The 22,096-nt window shown below is 48.4% G+C and overlaps 1 protein-coding gene across 3 annotated transcripts in view; it reads right to left on the bottom strand.

The window, feature by feature from the left end:
* LOC119967009 (CSC1-like protein 1) overlaps positions 1 to 22,096 on the bottom strand; it is a 132,180-nt gene that overhangs the window by 21,700 nt on the left and 88,384 nt on the right. For all 3 annotated transcript variants that reach the window (XM_038798999.1, XM_038798998.1, XM_038799000.1), the window contains exons 13-16: positions 19,620 to 19,757; positions 9,311 to 9,464; positions 8,645 to 8,751; positions 2,054 to 2,140 (exon numbers count right to left, since the gene is read on the bottom strand). In XM_038798999.1, coding sequence (XP_038654927.1) covers positions 2,054 to 2,140; positions 8,645 to 8,751; positions 9,311 to 9,464; positions 19,620 to 19,757 — 486 coding nt within the window. The remainder of the gene's footprint in view (positions 1 to 2,053; positions 2,141 to 8,644; positions 8,752 to 9,310; positions 9,465 to 19,619; positions 19,758 to 22,096) is intronic.

Here is a 22,096-nt window from a genome sequence, read left to right as displayed (position 1 = left end):
GCATCTGTAGGGAGAGAAAAGAGCTAACCTTTCGAATCCAGGTGACCCTTTGTTCCTCTGGACTCGAAACGTCAGCTCTTTTCTCTCCCTCCAGATGCTGCCAGACCTGCTGAGATTTCCCAGCATTTTCCCTTTGGTTTCAGATTCCAGCATCCGCCGTAAATTGCTTTTATCTATACACAGTAGCCCAGGTTTGGTCTTACCAAGACCCTATGCAATTGCAGTAAGACTTCTTCACTTCTAAACTCCAATCCCTTTATCAAAAAGACTAACATTTGCTTTTCTCATTGCTTTCTTTACCTGCAAGTAAACTTCCTGTAATTCATGTACAAGGACCTAAGAACGTAACAAATAGGAGCAGGAGTGGGCCATTTGGCCATTCAGGTCTGCCCCGCCATTCAATAAGACCATGGCTGATCTGATGGTGGCATTAACTCCACTTACCTGCCTACTTTCCATAACCCTCAACTCCCTTGTGGATCAGAAACCTGTAACTCAGCCTTATATATGCAATGACCCAGCCTCCACTGGTCTCTGGGACAGAAAAGTCCAAAGATTAATAACCACAGACAAGAAATTCTTCCTCGCCTACATCTTAAATGGGAGATCCCTTAATTTTATACTGTATCCCCGATTTATAGATTCCCCATGTGGGGAGACATCCTCCCAGCAATTACCAAGTCCCTTTAAATAGCAACATTTCTCACACCCAAATCCTCAGCTCTACAGGCGGTTTGTCTGGATAGGGCACGTGCTCGCCGCAGGCTTGGAGGGCCGAAGGGCCTGTTCCTGTGCTGTATTGTTCTTTGTTCTTTTAAAAAATATTCTGCTTTTCTATTTTTCCTGTCAAAGTGGCTAACTTTGCATTTCTCCACATTATAATCCATCTGTCACATTCTTACCCATTCATTTACCTGTTTAAATCCTTTTGCAGCCTGGTTGTGTTCTCTTCATTGCAGATTTTGTTTTTAAATTTAGAGTGCCCAATTCCACACGGACAGTGACCCGGGGCCGGGATCGAACCTGGGACCTCGGCGCCCTGAGGCAGCACCGTGCCCCCCCCCACTCCTGATGTCACGCAAGCTGTCTATCTGTCTGCCCCTCTCCCTTTCTTGCAGAGCAGTGTTATATTTGGTACCTCGTCATCTGCGGCAACCGTTATGGAACCTCGAGAAAGCAACAAGATCACAACTAATCCATCCTATTTCTGCAGCCACATCTGTTTAAAACCTTAGGTCCCAGTAATTCATCCAGTTGTTTTTCTTTACTAATATTATTATATTTTGAAGTCCCTCATCTTCACTCGAGCCTCGATTTCCTCTTTATTTTGTGGTTTATACAAATGTGAAGACAGATGCAAAGTATTTTTTAAATGACTGCCGTTTCCTTGTTTTCCATTATAATTCCTCCTGACTCTGCTTCGGAAGGAGCCACGTTTACTCTCTCTTCTCTCTCTTTTTCATACCTTTACTATTTTTTAATGTCATTTTTTTAATGCATTTCTGCGATGTATTTTCACACACCTCAAATACCCCAATATGCTTCACATACAATGAACAGCTTCCTCATTATGTAAACTGACCTTAGGACCGAGGATTTTAGTTTGTGAATGTGAACTTATTTCCAGACTTTTAAAGAGAACTAAGTCAGTAGCAGTAAAAGTGACGGTAAACCTGTCAAACTGTGGTTAAAATTAAACTGGTTCTCTAATGGATTTCAAGGATGGAGACATTCCTGTCCTTACCAATGTTCCCTCTCAAGATGTGCAAGGTGTCACAGCAACCCAGGACATACCAGCACAGACTGCATTTGTTAAATGGGCTGTTGACACAAAACCATCATCTAAAGTGATATTGGCCCTTAACTGGTCTGGTCTACATGCAACTTTAGTCCCACATTGACGTGGTTAACTCTTAACCACCCTCTCTGCTGGCCACTGAGCTGTATCAATTCACTGAGGATGGATAATAAATGCAGCATTGCACATATCTCCAGAATGAATGTTTGATAAAGCATTGATAAAGCTTTGTTCCAGCTTTGATGGAGTCCTTACCTGGAGAGGCCCAGGGATGGTAGTATCAGCACCATTATAGTGAGGAAGCTGTAGAGTTTGTGCATGGTGACACGGTTTTCTGCAGACCTGTAGAAAACAACAATTTCAAAAAGATGAATGAAGAGTTTTGAAAAGTGGGCCAATCACTGAGAAGTTTCCAGGGCTCCATTCCTTGGGTGAGGAGGTGGTATTGTTACTGGACTAGTAATCCAGAGACCCAGGGTAATCCTCTGGGGACCTGAGTTCAAAAACAAAGGCATGAACCGGACACACCACCCGGCATCGACCCAGGCAGTGGAAACCAAAACGGCACAGCAAACCCAACCCTGTTGACCCTGCAAAGTCCTGCTTACTAACATCTGGGAGCTTGTGTCACAATTGGGAGAGCTGTCTCACAGACCAGTCAAGCAACAGCCTGACATAGTCATACTGACAGAATCATACCTTACAGACAATGTCCCAGATACCACTATCACCATTCCTGGGTATGTCCTGTCTCACCGGCAGGACAGACCCCAGCAGAGGTGACGAGCAGCACAGTGTTGGGAGGGAGTTGCCCTGGGAGTCCTCAACATCGACTCGGGCACCTATTAAGTCTATGGCACCAGGTTAAGCATGGGCCAGGAAACTTCCTGCTGATTACCATGTTCTGCCCCCCCCCCTCCCCGTTTCAGCTGATGCATTAATGCTCCTCCATGTTGAACACCATTTGGAGGAAGCACTGAGGGTGGCAAGGGTGCAGAATATGCTCTGGGTGGGGGACTTCAATGTCCATCACCAAGAGTGGCTCAGTAGTACCACCACAGACCGAGCTGGCCGGGTCCTAAAGGACGTAGCTGCTAGACTGGGATTCAGCAGGTGGTGAGGGAACCAACAAGAGGGAAAAACATACCTAACCTCATCCTCCCCAATCTGCCTGCTGCAGGTGCATCTGCCCATGGCAGTATCGGTGGGAGTGACCACCACACAGCCCTTGTAGAGTAAAGTTCCTTCTTCACATTGAGAATACCCTCCCATCATGTGTGGCACTACCACCGTGCTGAATGGGATAGAGTTCGAACAGTAAATGGGGTAGACTCAAAGCTCTGGGCATACATGAGGTGCTGTGGCTATCAGAAGCAGCAGAATTGTATTCCAGCACAATCTGTAACCTCATGGCCCGGTATATCCCCCTCTCTACCATTACCACCAAGCCAGGAGATCAACCCTGGTTCAATGGAGAGTGCAGGAGAGCATGCCAGGAGCAACATCAGGCATGCCGAAAAATGAGGTGTCTACCTGGTGAAGCTACAGCACAGGATTACTTGTGCGCCAAACAGCATAAGCAGCAAGTAATAGACAGAGCTAAGCGATTCCACAATGAACACATCAGGTCTAAGCTCTGCAGTCCTGCCACATCCAGCCGTGAATGGTGGTGGACTATTAAACAACTCACTGGAGGAGGAGGCTCCACAAATATCCCCATTCTGAATGATTAGGGAGCCCTGCATATCTGTGCAATAGGCAAGGCTACAACATTTGGAACAATCTTCAGCCAGAATGGCTGAGTGGGTAATCCAACCTCAGCATCACAAACGCCAGTCTTCAGCCAATACGATTCACTCCACGTGATAACAAGAAATGGCTGAAGGCGCTGGATACTGCAAAGGCTCTGGGCCCTGACAATATTCTGGCAATAGTCCTGAAGACTTGTGCTCCAGAACTTGCCACACCCCTGGCCAAGCTGTTCCAGTACAGCTACTGCACCTACCCGGCAATGTGGAAAATTGTCCGGGTGTGTCCTGTACACAAGAGTCAGGAGAAATCCAACCCAGCCATTTACTGCCCCATCAGTCTACTCTCCATCATCAGCAAAGTGATGGAAGGAGTCACCAACCGCACTATCAAGCAGCATTTACTCAGCAATAACCTGCTCACGGACACTCAGTTTGGGTTCCGCCAGGGTCACTCAGCTCCTGACCTCGTTACAGCCTCGGTTCAAACATGGACAAAAGAGCTGAATGCCAGAGGTGAGAGTGACTGCCCTCGACATCAAGGCAGCATTTGACCGAGGATGGCGTCACAATAATAATCTTTATTGTCACAAGTAGGCATACATTAACACTGCAATGAAGTTACTGTGAAAATCCCCTAGTCGCCACATTCCGGCGCCTATTCGGGTACACAGAGGGAGAATTCAGAATGTCTAAATTACCCAATAGCACGTCTTTCGGGACTTGTGGAAGGAAACCCATGCACACACGCGGGGAGAACGTATAGACTCCGCACAGGCTGTGAACCAAGCCGGAATTGAACCTAGGACCCCGGTTCTGTGACGCTATAGTGCTAACCACTGTGCTCCAATGCCACCTCAAGGAGCCCTAGCTAAACTGGAGTCAATGGGAATCAGGCGGAAAACTCTCCGCTTGTTGGAGTCATACCCGGCACAAAGGAAGATGGTTGTGGTGGTTGGAGGTCAATCATCTCAACCCCAGGACATCACTGCAGGAGTTCCTCAGGGTAGTGTCCTAGGCCCAACTATCTTCAGCTGCTTCATCAATGACCTATAATACTCCAAAATTCCCTGGATGTGGGAAAGGTTCCAGTGGATTGGAAAAACTCTCATATAATGCCCATATTCAAAAAGGGAGGGAGACAGAAAGTAAGAAACTATAGACCAGTCAGTTTAACATCTGTCATTGGGAATTATTAGAATCCATTATTAAGGATGCAATAATAGGACATTTAGAAAGTCAAAATGCAATCCATCAGAGTCAGTATGGTTTTATGAAGGGTAAATAGTGTTTGACTAATTTGCTAAGAGTTCTTCAAGATGTAACAATGCAAGTGGATAATGGACATCCTGTAGATGTAGTATATTTGGACTTCCAGAAGGCATTTGATAAGGTGCCGGCCAAAAGGTTAATACGCAAGGTATAATCACGTGGGGTTAGGGGTAATTTATCAGCTCGGTTAGGAGACTGGCTAACTGATAGAAGGCAGAGAGTCGGGATAAATTAATCTTTTTCTGTTTGGCAGGATGTAACTGGTGGGGTGCCACAGGGTTCAGTCCTTGAGCCCTAACTGTTTATAATCTATATTAATAACTTGCAGAGGGCAGCACCGTGGTGCAGTGGTTAGCACTTCTGTCCCACAGCACCGAGGTCCCGGGTTCGATCCCGGCTCTGGGTCACTGTCCGTGCGGAGTTTGCACATTTTCCCCGTGTTTGCGTGGGTTTCGCCCCCACAACCCAAAGATGTGCAGGGTAGGTGGATTGGCCACGCTAAATTGCCCCTTAATTGGAAAAAATGAATTCGGTACACTAAATTTATTTTTAAAAATTTATGATCTGCAGGGGGTGAGGGAAGAAAATGTTACTATGGCGCATGGACCCATGCACAACCAGGTGCCATGGGCTACATGGTCATCTCGGGTGCCTCCGTGCGCCCCAGCCACGCATGTCCCCCGCCCCATCGGTGCCCCCGTACCTGGCTCCCGTGCCTGCTGCCAGGGCCACCGTTTCATGGCACTGCCCTCACTGGGAGCTGCCGTCAGTGTGCCCTGGCTGTTCCCCCTGGTGGGTGTCACCGGGTGAGTGGGGTGGCGGGGTGGCACCCATCCATACGGCCGTTAACCCTGCGTTCACCCAGGGGCCGGGCTGGGTGGCCCACGAGATGGCCACCATAATGACGCTTATTGCGTGGGCTCCCCGACTGCTTGGCCTGTCCCCCCCCCCCTTCGCACTCCCCCCCCCCCACCTCCCCCGCAGAGAGCACGGCCCGTGTCTGTTTCGGGAGCCTGCGGTTCCCTCACGCCAACCCCTACCTCCTGCCGCAGCCGCCTCAGCCAGCACGCCGGCGTCAAAATTTGTATAGGTGGTTAGAACCGGGCCGTCGGGAATTCGGCCCATCCAAGGTGCAGAATCGCCGAGGCTCCGGAGAATCGGTCATCGTGGCACTTGAGGCGATTCTCTGGACCGACGCGATTTCATCGTGTTGTTGGGGCCGGCGAAACCGATGCCAGACCCGATTTCAGCGTCGGAGCCAATTCTCCGGCCAATCGCGTTTCGCGATTTCGGCGCGATGTCTCGGAGAATCCAGCCCCCTGTGGCTCAGAATCCTTTCCAATATTTTTCTCACCACAGACGTAAGACTGGCCGGTCTGTAATTCCCAGGGATTTCCCTATTCCCTTTCTTTAACAGAGGAACAACATTCGCCTCCCTCCAATCATCCGGTACTGCTCCAGTGGAGAGTGAGGACTCAAAGATCATCGCCAACAGCGCAGCAACCTCCTCCCTCGTTTCCCGTAGTAACCTTGGGTATATCCCGTCAGGCCCAGGGGACTTATCTATCCTGATGCTTTTCAAAATTTCCAGCACATCCTCCTCCTTAATATCAACCTGTTTGAGTCTATTAACCTGGTTCACACTGTTCTCACGAGCAACAAGGTCCCTCTCTAGTGAATACTGAAGCAAAATATTCATTTAGGGCCTCCCCTACTTCCTCAGACTCTAGGCACAAGTTCCCTCCACTATCCCTGATCGGCCCTACTCACACTCTGATCATCCTCTTATTTCTCACATAAGTGTAGAACATCTTGGGGTTTTCCCTAATCCTTCCTGCCAGGGCTTTTCCATGCCACCCTCTAGCTTTCCTCAGCCCATTTTTGAGTTCCTTCCTGACTACCTTGTAACCCTCTAGAGCCGTGCCAGATGAAATGAAAATCGCTTATTGTCACGAGTAGGCTTCAATGAAGTTACTGTGAAAAGCCCCTAGTCGCCACAATCCGGCGCCTGTTCGGGGAGGCTGTTACGGGAATCAAACCGTGCTGCTGGCCTGCCTTGTCTGCTTTCAAAGCCAGCGATTTAGCCCAGTGTGCTAACAGATCCTTGCATCCTCAACCTTACGTAAGCTTCCTTCTTTCTCTTGACTAGAAGCTCTACTTCTCTTGTCGCCCACGGCTCCTTCACCTTACCGTTCCTTCCTCGTCTCAGTGGGACGAAACTATCCAGCACTCGCAGCAAGTGCTCCTTAAACAACCCCCACATTGCTGTTGTGCATTTCCCTGAGAACAACTGTTCCCAATTTATGCTCCTCAGCTCCTGTCTAATAGCAGTATAATTTCCTCTTCCCCAATTAAATACCTTCCCATACTGTCTGTTCCTATCCCTCTCCATGACTATGGTAAAGGTCAAGGAGTTGTGGTCAGTGTCACTGAAATGCTCTCCCACTGAGACATCTAGCACCTGGCCTGGTTCGTTGCCAAGCACCAAATCCAATGTGGCCTCCTCCCTAGTGGGACTATCTACATATTGAGTCATGAATCCTTCCTGTACACACCTGACAAAATCTGCTCCATCCAATCTGCACTAAGGAGGATCCAGTCAATATTCGAGAAGTTGAAGTCACCCATGACAACAACTCTGTTACTTCTGCACTTTTCCAAGATCTGCCGCCCAATCTGTTCCTCTATCTCTCTCTGCTGCTATTGGGGGGTCTGTAGAAAACTCCCAATAAAGTGACTGCTCCTTTCTTGTTTCTAACTTCCACCCATACTGACTCAGTAGACAAACCCTCCTCAACTACCTCCTTTTCTGCAGCTGTGATGCACTCCCTAATTAACAGTGCCACTCCCACTCCTCTTTTACCTCCCTCCCTATTCTTCTTAAAACATCTAAACCCCGGAACATCTAACAATCATTCCTGCCTCTGTGAAATCCATGTCTCCGTAATGGCCACAACATCCTAGTTCCAAGTACTGATCCATGCTCTAAGCTTATCTCCCTTATTCCTGACACTCCTTGCATTGAAACAGACACACTTTAACCCATTCCACTGAGTGCAACTTTTCCCTATCAACTGTCTATCCTTCCTCACAGACTCGCTGCATACTATTATAGTAGGTGCATACTATTTCTGCCTGTTCAACAGCTACCTTATCCTCTGATCCGTAGCTCTGGTTCCCATCCCCCTGTATCGGGATGCACTAAATATTAAAACTGTGTGAGGCAGGCTGGACTGTGTGAGACAGACTGGATGGACCCGAGGGTCTTTTCCTATAGACACCTTAAGTGTGTTGCTCTCATCCAAGACCAAATGTGCCCTGGTTGGATGGCCCATCCCCCGCAATATGTCAACACCTTTAGGAGAGCAAGGTGTGGGGGGAACTGAAGTCGGGGAAATATTTAAATTAGTCTGTGGTGAATGTGATTCACACGGTATTATAAGTTACCAATGTCACTCTGTTCCCATTGTATATACGTACCGATATTATAAGTGCAGTTGCACTACCTGACCACCGGGGCAGTAGCTCTGTGAGTACTCGAGAGTTTGTACTGGGCTCCTCCCTTGGCTCCACCCATAACTCCTCCCCCTGGAGCTGCTGTATAAAGATCCGTGCCACAGAGCCAGCCAGCAGTTCATCAAGAGTTCAATGGAGAATAGGCTGGCTCTGTTGTAAGTATATTAAAACCGCTATTCTAATCCTACAAGCACGTGTCCGTAGAATTGATGGTTCCATCATAGTGTTTTTTACTTAAGATTAGCAACAAGAGAAATATATTGAAAAGGAAAGGAATTCTTACATATATGCATGATTACAGATTTCCTACCTTGTCCAGTGACCCTCAAAATAGGTTGAATAGTACACTATCGTGGGCAGGAGGGACGAGAAGGTCCACAGCAGAAGTGTGGGGAAGAATTGGCTGATGATAGGATTCTGCATTTAAAAGCAATGAAAAGGGATGTGAGACAGGTAACGGTTATTTGACAATATAAAATCAATTCAGCAAAGCGGATACAGCTCGGAGGCACAGATAAGAGAGCATTTACCTCCAAGGCTCGAAGGTAGGCTGTTCAAATCCCATTACTGGGAAGTTATGTTTGAGCTTGAATCTGGAGTTGACGAGGGATTCTGGTGTTTACAGTTGCAATCTGGAACAGCACAAAGAGAAGCCAGAAGGCTCCCCGGATGGCTCACTGTAGCACTGATCCCAACAGAGTAGGAGACTCAAACCTGAGGCTAAGGAGGGGTAGCTGACCCTAAATAGGGCAGCATCAGAATATATCGGGAATGGTTATGAAGGTGATTTCCATCAACCAGTAACTCCAGCTCTAAAGTATATATGATGGAAACCACATGGGTTTTGTTGGGGATATCTCTCCATTAACGGGGTACCCAGTATCTGCTATCAGACACTGGGAACCAGCACCTTCAATAGGGAAGGAGGGAAAACTGGATGGGGGAATAAACGAGAGAGAAGAGCAGCCTTACTTACGTTGAGGTAATGGATGGGCTTGGTGACATTGAACTTGTCCATGGTGGACAACACAATCGATGGAGTGGTGAGGAAAAAAAGCAAAATGAAGAGTAGGAAGTTTATTAAGATGCAGCGACTCCACCACTGAATTCCCTGGACAGAGATATTCTCCCTGTTGACGAACAAGAGAAAGCATAACATTAAGAACAAGGGTCCCAGTCAACACAAAGCATACGCCCAAAATCCACCAAAATCTTTGCAGCTTCCCATCCACATCCACAACTTCTCCCTCCTAATCAATAGCTGAAATATCCTCCCACACTCCTCGCTCACAAAGCTGAGTCATACACCATTCAATAGTTATGTGGGTCCCATCACGAATAATAATTTATTCCAGATCTTTTTAATTAATATTGAATTATAATCCCCTAGCTATCCTGGTGGCATTTGTCTCCAATCCCTGTCTCCAATCTAGATCATTAGTCCAGGTCACTGGATTACTTGACTATGAATATAACCGCTGAGCTGCTGTACCCATCTGTTTTTAAATTAAGTGAATCGGCTCCAATGCTTGAAGGGTCAGTAACCGTAAAACAGTTTGTGGTGAATGACAAAGAAGGGCAAGCAACATGAGGATATTTTTTTTTTTAATATAGATGGTTCAGATGTGTGGTGAATGTATTCACATAATGCATGTATGATACTGTAACTTATGACCTATGACCTGGAAGTGGTGATACGAGCTGCTTCCAGGTACTGTACTGTAACCCCAGTAGGGCTCCGTCTCTGGCTCCGCCTTCACCGGGGCCATATATAGGCCGGCCGCCTGTGGGCGGCACTCATCTGTACAACCGACTCTGGCTAGGCAAGTTCATGACTAATAAAGCCTAATGTTCACTCGCTCTCTCTGCCTCTCGGTGAATTGAAGGTATATCGGGAATTGTAAATAAGAGAACAAAGAGAACGTATGAAAAAAGACTTGACAACATTAAAGAGAGTCAAAATGTCTTCTATAGACATATAAATAGTGAAAGGGTGGTCAGAGTAATAGTGGAGCCATTTAGGGACAGAAAGGGGATTAATGCTTGGGTGTATGGCTGACGTATTGAATGAATACTTTGCATCTGACTATAACAAAGAAGATATTGTTGTCCAGGTCATATGAAAGAGGAGGTGAGGTCGTTAATTTTTTTTTTCTTTTTGTTTTTTAAATTTCAAGTACCCAATTATTTGTTTTCCAATTAAGTGGCAATTTAGCATGGCCAATCCATCTAACCTGCACATCTTTGGGTTGTGGGGGTGAAACCCACGCCGACATGGGGAGAATAAGGGTGGCCCGGCAGCACAGTGGGTAGCACTGTTGCTTCACAGCACCAAGAACCCGGGTTCGATTCCCCGCTGGGTCACTGTCTGTGTGGAGTCTGCCACGTTCTCCCCGTGTGTGCGTGGGTTTCCTCCGGGTGCTCCGGTTTCCTCCCACAGCCCAAAGATGTGCAGGTTAGGTGGATTGGCCATGATAAATTGCCCTTAGTGTCCAAAATAGTTTGGAGGGGTTATTGGGTTACGGGGATAGGGTGGAAGTGAGGGCTTAAGTGGGTCGGTGCAGACTCGATTGGCCGAATGGCCTCCTTCTGCACTGTATGTTCTATGTTCGAATGTGCAAACTCCACACGGAAAGTGACCCAGCGCTGGGATTCGAACCCGGATCCTCAGCACCGCAATCCCAGTGCTAACCACTGCGCCAACTGCCGTCCTTGGTGAGGTGGTTCAGACACTAAGTTAACGAGGAGGTATTGGATAAGCTGTCTCGACTGAAAGTTGAGGCAACAGGATCAGCAGAGATGCATCCAAGGATACTTAAGAAAATGGGACTAGAAACTATGGAGCATCTGGACAGAATTTTCCAATCTTCCTTCGACTGGGAGGTGGTGCCAGAGGACGGGAGAATTGTAAATGTTATACCCGTCAAAAAAAGAAGGGTGTAAAGTTAGGACCCCTGCTCTTCCCTTTTTTAAAATAAATTTAGAGTACCCAATTCATTTTTTTTCAATTACGGGGTAATTTAGCGTGACCAATCCACCTATGCTGCACATCTTTGGGTTGTGGAGGCGAAACCCACGCAAACACGGGGAGAATGTGCAAACTCCACACAGACAGTGACCCAGAGCCGGGATCGAACCTGGTACCTCGACGCCGTGAGGCAGCAGGGTGAAAACGGGGAGTTCAAGGGTAAGTTGTCAGGGATGCTTGCTTGTAGTTGGTGAGATCATAATTGGGAGCTGATCTGTGAGGGGTGGAGCAGAGCACTCCAGAACAAAAACAGCGAGGTCAGCCAGCAGCCCAGCTCAAAGTGACATGTAGCGGCGGAGGCAGCTGATTGGTGAATAGCAATCAGGTGGGTATTTCTTTCCTCCTTTAACTCTTTCAGGGACGTTAGTTTTGGAGTAGCTAGTGTTAAAAGTAGAGGAAGGTCCCATGAATAATCTGTACGCTAACTTTAAGGGGGAACTAAGAGTTCAGTTCAAGGGTATGGCAGGAGAACTCGGGCTCATGCAATACTCCTCCTGCAATATGTGGGGAATCAGGGACATCTCCAGTGCCCCTGGTGACCATGTGTGCATGAGGTGGATTACAATCTCAGACCAGACCCATCAGTGGCTACGCTACTGGACCATAACCCCAATATTAGGGGCAGGATTCTCCATTGGCTGACGCCGAAATCAGGAAATGTGATTGGGCGGAGAATAGGTTCCGACGCCAAAATCGCAGCGACGCCAATTTGACGCCAAATCGCAATTCTCCTTCACCTCGACAGCAGCGTCAATGCGTTCCGGAATGGACGTACATTGAACATTATTTGCATATCATTAGCGGGCCTGACCCGGTATTCTCTGTGGCCTCCCTGATTCTCCGCCTCCAATGGGCTGAATTCCCGACGGCGCGGTTCACTTGAGCTTTTGAAAATCGTGGCTGCTGAGGGAAAGAAAGGGGGTACAGAACGTGTCCAACATCGCCACAGCTTTCTGACAGTTGTGCCGCTGTCCGAGGGGCTTCTGCCAGGGCCGGGTGAGTAGCGAAGAGTGGCCACTTGGTGGGCTGTGGGGTCTGGGTGGACGAGTACGGGACACCATTGCCGCAGCTGGAAAGGCAGCCGTACATGCTGCTGATGGTTCACTGTGAACTTAGGGCCACAGGTCATATGGGTGTTCCCCCCAGCTCCCCCCCCAGGTGCCTTCTGACCCCAGCCAACCCATCAGCTGTATGGGCGCACTCCAGCACAACCAGTGCCATCTTGTTGGCTGGGATGGTGTGTGTGGGGAGTGAAGTGTGTTTATGCGGCTACAGCTTGTCAGCCTCCCGAGTGTCAATTACAGACCCGGTGGATCCCGCACTGTTTTTGGTTGGAATCGATTGTGTTCCACGTGGTGCCGGTGCTAGCCCCTCCACAGTCACTGAATCGACACCAGTTCGGAGACTGCACAGAAAGGATAATGCCCTCCAGGGGTGACTGCACAAAGTAGTAAGGATTTGGTATTTTGAAACAAAACGCTATGACTAACACAATATTAAACTCTTTAACTTGACACCTGAAAATAGCTTTCAATTAACCCTTAAAAAATAATACTCAATACGGTAAATCCAATACCCTTAATTACTGTCTCTATTCCCAATTAAACAAGAAATGTAAAAAACATACTGCTCTCAATTCATCCTTCCTCAATGGCACACATCTCCAACAGCAGTGCACCCCTCCCCGATGAATCCAATGCTTGGTTCGAGCAGGAAACCATCAATCCGCTGACGACTGCCCCAACAGCCCTGGTCACACTCATACCCAACATCACAGCTTCCGAAGTCAGATCGGCCTTCCTGAAAGTGAACCCTCGGAAGGCGATGGGCCCGGATGGAGCCCCTGGTTGTGCACTCCGAGCCTGCGCGGATCAGCTGGCAGATGTGTTCGCGGACATCTTCAACGTGTCCCGACTCCATTCTCAGGTCCCCACCTGCTTCAAGAAGACCACCATCATACCGGTGTGAAGAAAAACCGGGCAACGTGCCTCAATGACTACCGTCCGGTGGCCCTGACATCGATCGTAATGAAGTGCTTCGTGAGGTTGGTCATGAAGCATATCACCTCCATACTCCCAGAATGCCTTGATCCACTGCAATTCGCATACTGCTGCAACTGGTCCATAGCAGACGCCATCACCCTGGTCCTACACTCATCACTCTGTAACTATTCATTATGGTCTTTTTAAAACACTGTTCATCTGTCATTTCTTACAGCTCTGAACAAGTGTCCACACTTGAAATTTGAATGGATCTGTTTGTTCACAGATGCTGACTGACCTGTGAATGTTGGCTAGTACTTTTCTTGCTTTGTTTGATACTCGACTTTCTGACCAACAGACCATAATCAGTAAGAATAAACAACAATACCTCCTCCACGACAGTCTCAATACAGGGGCCCCGCAAGGCTGCGTACTTGGCCCCCTACTCTACTCCCTATACAATCATTACTGCGTGGCAACATTTGGCTCCAACTCCATCTACAAGTTTGCTGACGGCACAACAATAGTGGGTGAAATCTCGAACAACGACGAGTCAGAATGCAGGAGGGAGATAGAGGACAGAGCGGTGTGCTATAACGACAACAATCTATCCCTCAATGCCAGCAAAACTAAAGAGCTGGCCATTGACTTCAGGAAGCAAAGTACTGTACACACCCCTGTCAGCATCAATGGGGCCGAGGTGGAGATTGTTCACAACTTCAAATTCAATCTGTCCTGGTCCACTCACGTCAACGCTACGACCAAGAGAACCTCACCAGCCTGACGGAGGAAGTTAAAAAGGACCTGCAAAGATGGAACACACTCCCGCTCTCCCTCGCGGGGAGAGTCCAGTCGATCAAAATGAACGTACTGCCCAGGTTCCTCTTCCTGTTTAGATCCATTCCGATCTACATCCCCAAGGCCTTTTTCAAAGCGCTGGACAAACTTATCATGGCGTTCGTATGGGGGGTAAAAATGCTAGGATCCCAAAGAGGGTCCTACAAAAAACAAATCCGGGGGGGGCTAGCCCTCCTGAATCTACAATTCTACCACTGGGCAGCGAGTAAGGGGATGGATCCAGGAGCCAGAAGCTGAGTGGGTGCTTGCGGAGGAGGCCTCCTGCATGGGGACCTCCCTCCGGGCCCTCGCCACGGCAGCACTCTCGTCCCCACCCAAAAAATACTCCAGCAGCCCAGTGGTGACAGCCACCCTCCAATCCTGGAACCAACTGCGGCAGCAATTTGGCCTGACCAAAATGTCGAACAAGGCTCCCATCTGCAACAACCATAGGTTCAAACCAGCACTGACTGACGCCACCCTCAAAAGGTGGAGGCAGGACGGGGGGACACTGACAGTCAGGGACCTATACACGGACAACAGGATCGCAACACTGGACGAACTGACAGAGAAATTTCGGCTAGCCAGGGGGAATGAGCTACGGTACCTGCAGCTCAAAAACTTCCTACGAAAGGAGACAAGGACGTACCCACAACCGCCACGACAGACACTACTGGAAGACCTACTGGACGCAAGTATCCTAGAGAAAGGGAACTGTAGCGACATGTATGGCCGACTGGTAGAAAGGGACGACACCGTACTGGACGCAACAAGAAGGAAATGGGAGGACGACCTGGGGATGGAGATAGGGTGGGGACTCTGGAGCGAAGCACTGCATAGGGTCAACTCCACCTCCACGTGCGCAAGGCTCAGCCTGACGCAACTAAAAGTGGTACATAGAGCCCACTTAACGAGAAACCGTATGAGCAGGTTCTTCCCGGAGGTGGAGGACAGATGTGAACGGTGCCAAAGAGGCCCGGCCAACCACGCCCACATGTTCTGGTCTTGCCCCAGACTTGTGGAGTTCTGGACAGCCTTCTTCGAGGCTATGTCCAAAGTGGTGGGGGCGAGGGTGGAGCCATGCCCGATAGTGGCGGTCTTCGGGGTTTCAGACCAGCCAGATCTATTCCTGGGGAGGAGGGCGGACGCCCTTGCCTTTGCCTCCCTGATCACCCGCCATAGAATCCTGTTTGGCTGGCGGTCAGCAGCACCAACCAGAGCTGCAGACTGGCTGTCCGACCTCTCGGAATCTCTCCAAATGGAGAAAATCAAATTCGCCATCCGAGGGTCAGACGACGGCTTCCATAGAACGTGGGAGCCATTCATGCAATTGTTCCGGGACCTGTTTGTGGCCAACGTACAACGTACAATAGCCGGGTGGCCAAGAATCAGGGGAAAATGGACGGGAATCGGGGGAAGGTGGGGGAGGGGGGGGGAGGGGGGGGGGGGGGGGGGGGGTTACGGGCTCGTTATGGGTGTTTGATGGCAAGCTAAGGCCCAAAACCAAACTATAAATAAATGCCTATAAACATGTGCCTCGGCCATATTGGGGAATGTAAAATATGTATGCCGGCTAAAGGGGGCGGCCACAATTGTTGTTATGAAGATGCTTACCTGTAAATATACATGTTAAATTTTTGTGTTTTCTTTTTTTCTCTCTAATAATTTGTAACTTGTCATATATAAAACATGAAAACTCAATAAAAAACATTTATTAAAAAAAACGCTACGACCAAGAAAGCACAACAGCGCCTATACGCCCACATTAACCCTTACCAACCTTTACAAGTGCACCTTAGAAAGCATCCTATCGGGCTGCATCACAGCCTGGTATGGCAACTGCTCGGCCCAAGACCACAAGAAACTTCAGAGAATCGTGAATACCACCCAGTCCATCACACGAACCCGCCTCCCATCCATTGACTCCATCTACACCTCCTGCTGCCTGGGGAAAGCGGGCAGCATAATCAAGGATCCCTCCCACCCGGCTTACTCACTTTTCCAACTTCTTCCATCGGGCAGGAGATACAGAAGTCTGAGAACACACAAACTGATTCAAAAACAGCTTCTTGCCCGCTGTAACCAGACTCCTAAACGACCCTCTTATAATAATAATAAACTATATTGTCGCAAGTAGGCTTCCATTAACACTTCAATATAGTTACTGTGAAAAGCCCGAAGTGCCACATTCTGGCGCCTGCTCAGGTACACAGAGGGAGAATTCAGAATGTCCAAATTACCAAATAGCACGTCTTTCGGGACTTGTGGGAGGAAACCGGAGCACCCAGAGGAAACCCACCCAGGCACGGGGAGAACGTGCAGACTCCGCACAGACAGTGATGCAAGCCGGGTATCGAACCTGGGGCCCTGGCGCTGTGAAGCCATAGTTCTAACCACTGTGCTACCGTGTTGCCCATGAACTGATCTGATTAGTACGCTCCTGTATGCTTCACCCAATGCCTGCGCCTATATATTTACATTGCGTACCTTGTGTTGCCCTATTACGTATTTTCTTTTCATCTAATAAATGATCTGGTTGAGCTGCATACAGAAAAATACTTTTCACGGTACATCGGTACACGTGACAATAAACAAATCCAATTTAATCAACAGTAATACTTGCTTTCCAGAACAAATTTGGCTCCTGTTAAAATCCCTGCAGACTCTGGCTGGATGTCTTCAAAAGCTGTTTCAACTGGTTTGTTTCAGCTTCTTCCTTGTCCTCTGACAAGTCAGCACTGCTTTAAATACTACAGTAGTCCCCCTTTATAACGCGGGTGTTGGGGTCCAAGACAGCCACCCGCGTTGTATCCGAGCCGCGGATATCCACGATGGGGGTTTTAAATTTAGTTTAAAATCTATGCTAGCGCTTCCCATTGAGAGTCTACGGGGGGCGGGGGGAGAGGTCAGACCCCCGTAGACTCACAATGGGAAGTGCTAGCATAGATTTTTAAATAAATTTAAAACCCCCATCGTGGATCTAATTAAAACAGTGTCAATTTCAGCGGCCGGCTCACTTTGATCCGGAGAGGGAAGCTGCTCTCACTGAAACAATCAGCCGGCCGCTGAAATTGACACTGCCCGCTGCTCTCTCCCTCCAATCCAACTTTTAAGTTTTAATGTTTCTGATTGGAGGGAGAGAGCAGCAGGCAGTGTCAATTTCAGCGGCCGGCTCACTTTGATCCGGAGAGGGAAGCTGCTCTCTCAGTGAAACAATCAGCCGGCCGCTGAAATTGACACAACTGACAGTTGGGGTCCATAAGCCCCCCCGCGGTATATCGCAAACCGCGGTATTGCGGAGCGCGGTATAACGGGGGACTACTGTATTATCCTACTATGAGAGCAAAATACTTTACTTGTGATCTAAAGGGTAGCCAGATCAGAACTCAACTCAAAAGCTTTCTCAAATCAGGAAGTGGGTGGTGGGGGAGGGGTCGGCATGGGTGCGTATGGAGGCGGCTTTATGTAAGGGCACCAGTTTGGGGGTGTTGGTAACTGCGCCTCTACCATTCCCGCCAGCTCGGTACTCCACCAGCCCCGTGGTGGTGGCGGCCCTGAGAGCTTGGGGCCAGTGGAGGCGGCATGTGGGAGCAATGGGAGCATTGATCTGGGCCCCAATCTGTGATAATCACCAGTTTGCCCCGGGGAGTATGGACGGGGGAGTTCCGATTAAGGCGGAGATCAGGGATTGAGAGGATGGGGGATATGTTTATAGAGGGGAGCTTTCCAAGTATGAGGGCATTTGAGGAAAAGTTTGGGTTGACAAGGGGAAACCAATTCAGGTATCTGCAGGTGTGGGACTTCATTCATAAACAGGTGTCAACCTTCCCGCTCCTCCCGCTAAGGGGGATTCAGGACAGGATAGTTTCCAGCTAAGGGGGATTCAGGACAGGGTAGGTTCCAGCTAAGGGGGATTCAGGACAGGGTAGGTTCCAGCTAAGGGGGATTCAGGACAGGGTAGTTTCCAGCTAAGGGGGATTCAGGACAGGGTAGTTTCCAGCTAAGGGGGGTTCAGGACAGGGTAGTTTCCAGCTAAGGGGGATTCAGGACAGTGTAGTTTCCAGCTAAGGGGGATTCAGGACAGGGTAGTTTCCAGCTAAGGGGGGTTCAGGACAGGGTAAGTTCCAGCTAAGGGGGATTCAGGACAGGGTAGTTTCCAGCTAAGGGGGATTCAGGACAGGGTAGTTTCCAGCTAAGGGGGGTTCAGGACAGGGTAGTTTCCAGCTAAGGGGGATTCAGGACAGGGTAGTTTCCAGCTAAGGGGGATTCAGGACAGGGTAGTTTCCAGCTAAGGGGGGTTCAGGACAGGGTAGTTTCCAGCTAAGGGGGATTCAGGACAGGGTAGTTTCCAGCTAAGGGGGGTTCAGGACAGGGTAGTTTCCAGCTAAGGGGGTTCAGGACAGGGTAGTTTCCAGCTAAGGGGGATTCAGGACAGGGTAGTTTCCAGAGGGTGGGTAGGAGAAGGGTGTGTCTCGGACATTTATAAGGAGCTTATGGGGTCAGAGGAGACGCAGACCGAGGAGCTGAAGCACAAGTGGGAGGAGGAGCTGGGAGAAGAAATAGAGGATGGTCTATAGGCAGATGCGTTGAGTAGAATCAACACGTCCGCAACATGTGCCAGGCTCAGCCTGATTCAATTTAAGGCAGTTCATCAGGCTCACATGACAGTGGCCTGGATGAGCAGATTCTTTGGGGTGGAAGACAGGTGTGCAAAATGAGGACCAGCGAACCATGTCCACATGTTCTGGGCATGTCCAAAGAAGAGGGGATTTTGGCAGGGGTTTGCGGACGTCATGTCCAGAGTGTTAAAAACAAAGGTGGCACTAAGTCCAGAGATGGCGATTTTCGGGGTGTCAGAAGTCCCGGGAATCCAGGAGGAGAAAGAGGCAGACATTCTGGCCTTTGCGTCCATGGTAGCCCGGAGACGGATACTATTAGCTTGGAGGGACTCAAAGCCCCCAAAGTCGGAGACCCGGCTATAAGGGGTGTCTTGACAAATACATGAATAGGATGGGAATAGAGGGATACGGACCTTAGAAGTATAGAAGATTTTAGTTTAGACGGGTAGCATGGTCAGCGAGGCTTGGAGGGTCTGTTCCTGTGCTGTACCTTTCTTTGTTCTTTATTCTTTATTCCTAGTCCAGTTATATTCTCACTCAGCCATTGCTTCCTTCTCCGCAGTAACCATTCTAGGATTCTGCTTAGGATTTGGAATGCACTGCCTGATGGAGGCATATTTAACTGTAAAAATTGAAAGGAAATTGGACAATTAATTGAAGGTCAACGACTTTCAGCGATATGGGGAAAGAATGATTGAGTGGGACTAACTGGATTGCTCTTTGAAAGAGCGGGTCAGATTGGATGGGCGGCACAGTAGTACGGTTTGCAGGAGAGACTGTGGAAATGAAACAACATTTTTTGGAGATGCTGTACGTTACCAGTAAATATTCTTGGGACCTGGTGCATATTTCACGTTCCACTTGGAAACTGCGAGTTGCTGGCTGTAGGAAGAAGGCTGTGTTTCCCACTGATAGTTACAGCCCTTGCACCTGAAGGCGATGAAATCTCTCAGGACACTAAAGAAACAGAACACACACTTTTACACAGCATTGCAATAAATATACAGCACAGCAACAGGCCATTCAGCTCAGTTGGTCCATAACGGTGTTTCTACTCCCGCTGTGTCTCCTGGCAACAAAAATACCACACTGCATTGGCAACAAACCCAACCTTTACGCACATGTTTCCTCCTGTTTCATCTCTCAAAAGATTTACATTTATATAGAGTCAGAGAGGCTTCCAGCATGAAACCAGGCCCAACTTGTCCATGCTGCCCAGTTTTTACCTCTAAGCTAGTCCCAATTGCCCATATCCCTCTATATCCATCTCACCCATATAACTGTCTCAATGCTTTTTAAAAGACAAAATTGCAGCCGCCTCTATATAGCATGTTGCCTTATGACCAGATGTCTCAAAGTGTTTTACATCCACAGAGGTATTATCCACTGGAGTAATATGGGAATGTGGTAGACAGTGGGCTCACAGAGGTATTGTTGCAGTTTATTCACTGGAGTAATATGGGAATGTGGTAGACAGTGGGCTCACAGAGGTATTGTTGCAGTTTATTCACTGGAGTAATATGGGAATGAGGTAGACAGTGGGCTCACAGAGGTATTGTTGCAGTTTATTCACTGGAGTAATATGGGAATGAGGTAGACAGTGGGCTCACAGAGGTATTGTTGCAGTTTATTCACTGGAGTAATATGGGAATGTGGTAGACAGTGGGCTCACAGAGGTATTGTTGCAGTTTATTCACTGGAGTAATATGGGAATGTGGTAGACAGTGGGCTCACAGAGGTATTGTTGCAGTTTATTCACTGGAGTAATATGGGAATGTGGTAGACAGTGGGCTCACAGAGGTATTGTTGCAGTTTATTCACTGGAGTAATATGGGAATGAGGTAGACAGTGGGCTCACAGAGGTATTGTTGCAGTTTATTCACTGGAGTAATATGGGAATGTGGTAGACAGTGGGCTCACAGAGGTATTGTTGCAGTTTATTCACTGGAGTAATATGGGAATGTGGTAGACAGTGGGCTCACAGAGGTATTGTTGCAGTTTATTCACTGGAGTAATATGGGAATGTGGTAGACAGTGGGCTCACAGAGGTATTGTTGCAGTTTATTCACTGGAGTAATATGGGAATGTGGTAGACAGTGGGCTCACAGAGGTATTGTTGCAGTTTATTCACTGGAGTAATATGGGAATGAGGTAGACAGTTCCCACAAATGACAATGTGATCCTTACCAAATGATCTTGTTTTTACAATGTTGATTGAGGAATAATTATTGGTCAGGACACCGGGGATAGCTCTTCTGCTTGTTTTCAAAATAGTGCCATGAAACCTTTTACCATGACCATCTCCAACAAGAGAGAATCTAGCCATCACACTTTGCTATTCAATGGCATTGTCATTGATGAAATCCATCTTATCGACAGCCTGGGTGAGTTACCACTGATTTAAATGGGTGAACCCTTTTTTTCTAAACTGTGTCCCCTAGTTCTAGCAATGAGGATGTTGCCCTGGGAGTTCTCAACATCTACTCTGGACCCCATGAAGTCTCATGGAATCAGGTCAAACATGGGCAAGGAAACCTCTGCTAATGAGTCAATCCTCCATGTTGAACACCACGGAGGGTGGCAAGGACACAGAATGTACTCTGAGTGGGGGACACCAATGTCCATCACCAAATTAGCTTGGTGCATCACTACTAGCCGAGTCCTAAAGGACATAGTTGCTAAACTGGGTCTGTCGCAAGTGGTCAGGAAACTAACTAGAGGAGAAACATACTTGACCTTATTTTCTGCAATCTACATGTCCCAGATGCATCCGTCCATGATAGTAATTGGTAGGAGTAACCACCACACAGATTTTCTGGAGACAAAGTCCCATCTTCGCACTGTGAATACCCTCCATCAGGGACGACACGGTGACGCAGTGGTTAGCACTGCTGCCTCATGGCACCGAAGACCTGGATTCTATCCCGGCCCCGGGTCACTGTCCATGTGGAGTTTACACATTCTCCCTGTGTTTGCGTGGGTCTCACCCCCACAACCCAAAGATTGGCCATGCATTTTCTTTTGGTGAGTAACTCAGATCCTGACTCCTCAAAGCCTGTCCACCATCTACAAGGCACAAGGCAGGAGTGGGATGGAATCCATTTACCTGGATGAGTGCAGCTCCAACAACACTCAAGAAGCTCGACACCATCCAGGATAAAGAAGCCTATTTGATTGGCACTTCATCTCCACCTTCAACATTCACTCCCTCCATCACCAATGAACTACGTGTGCCATCCACAAGATGCCCTGCAGCAACACACCAAGGATCCTTAGGCAGCACATTCCTAACCTGT

Source organism: Scyliorhinus canicula, chromosome 6 (assembly GCF_902713615.1).
Source record: "Scyliorhinus canicula chromosome 6, sScyCan1.1, whole genome shotgun sequence".
Lineage (NCBI taxonomy): Eukaryota > Metazoa > Chordata > Chondrichthyes > Carcharhiniformes > Scyliorhinidae > Scyliorhinus > Scyliorhinus canicula.
The sequence above is the reverse complement of the archived record's forward strand: the minus strand, read 5'-3'. Positions and strand labels throughout refer to the sequence as shown.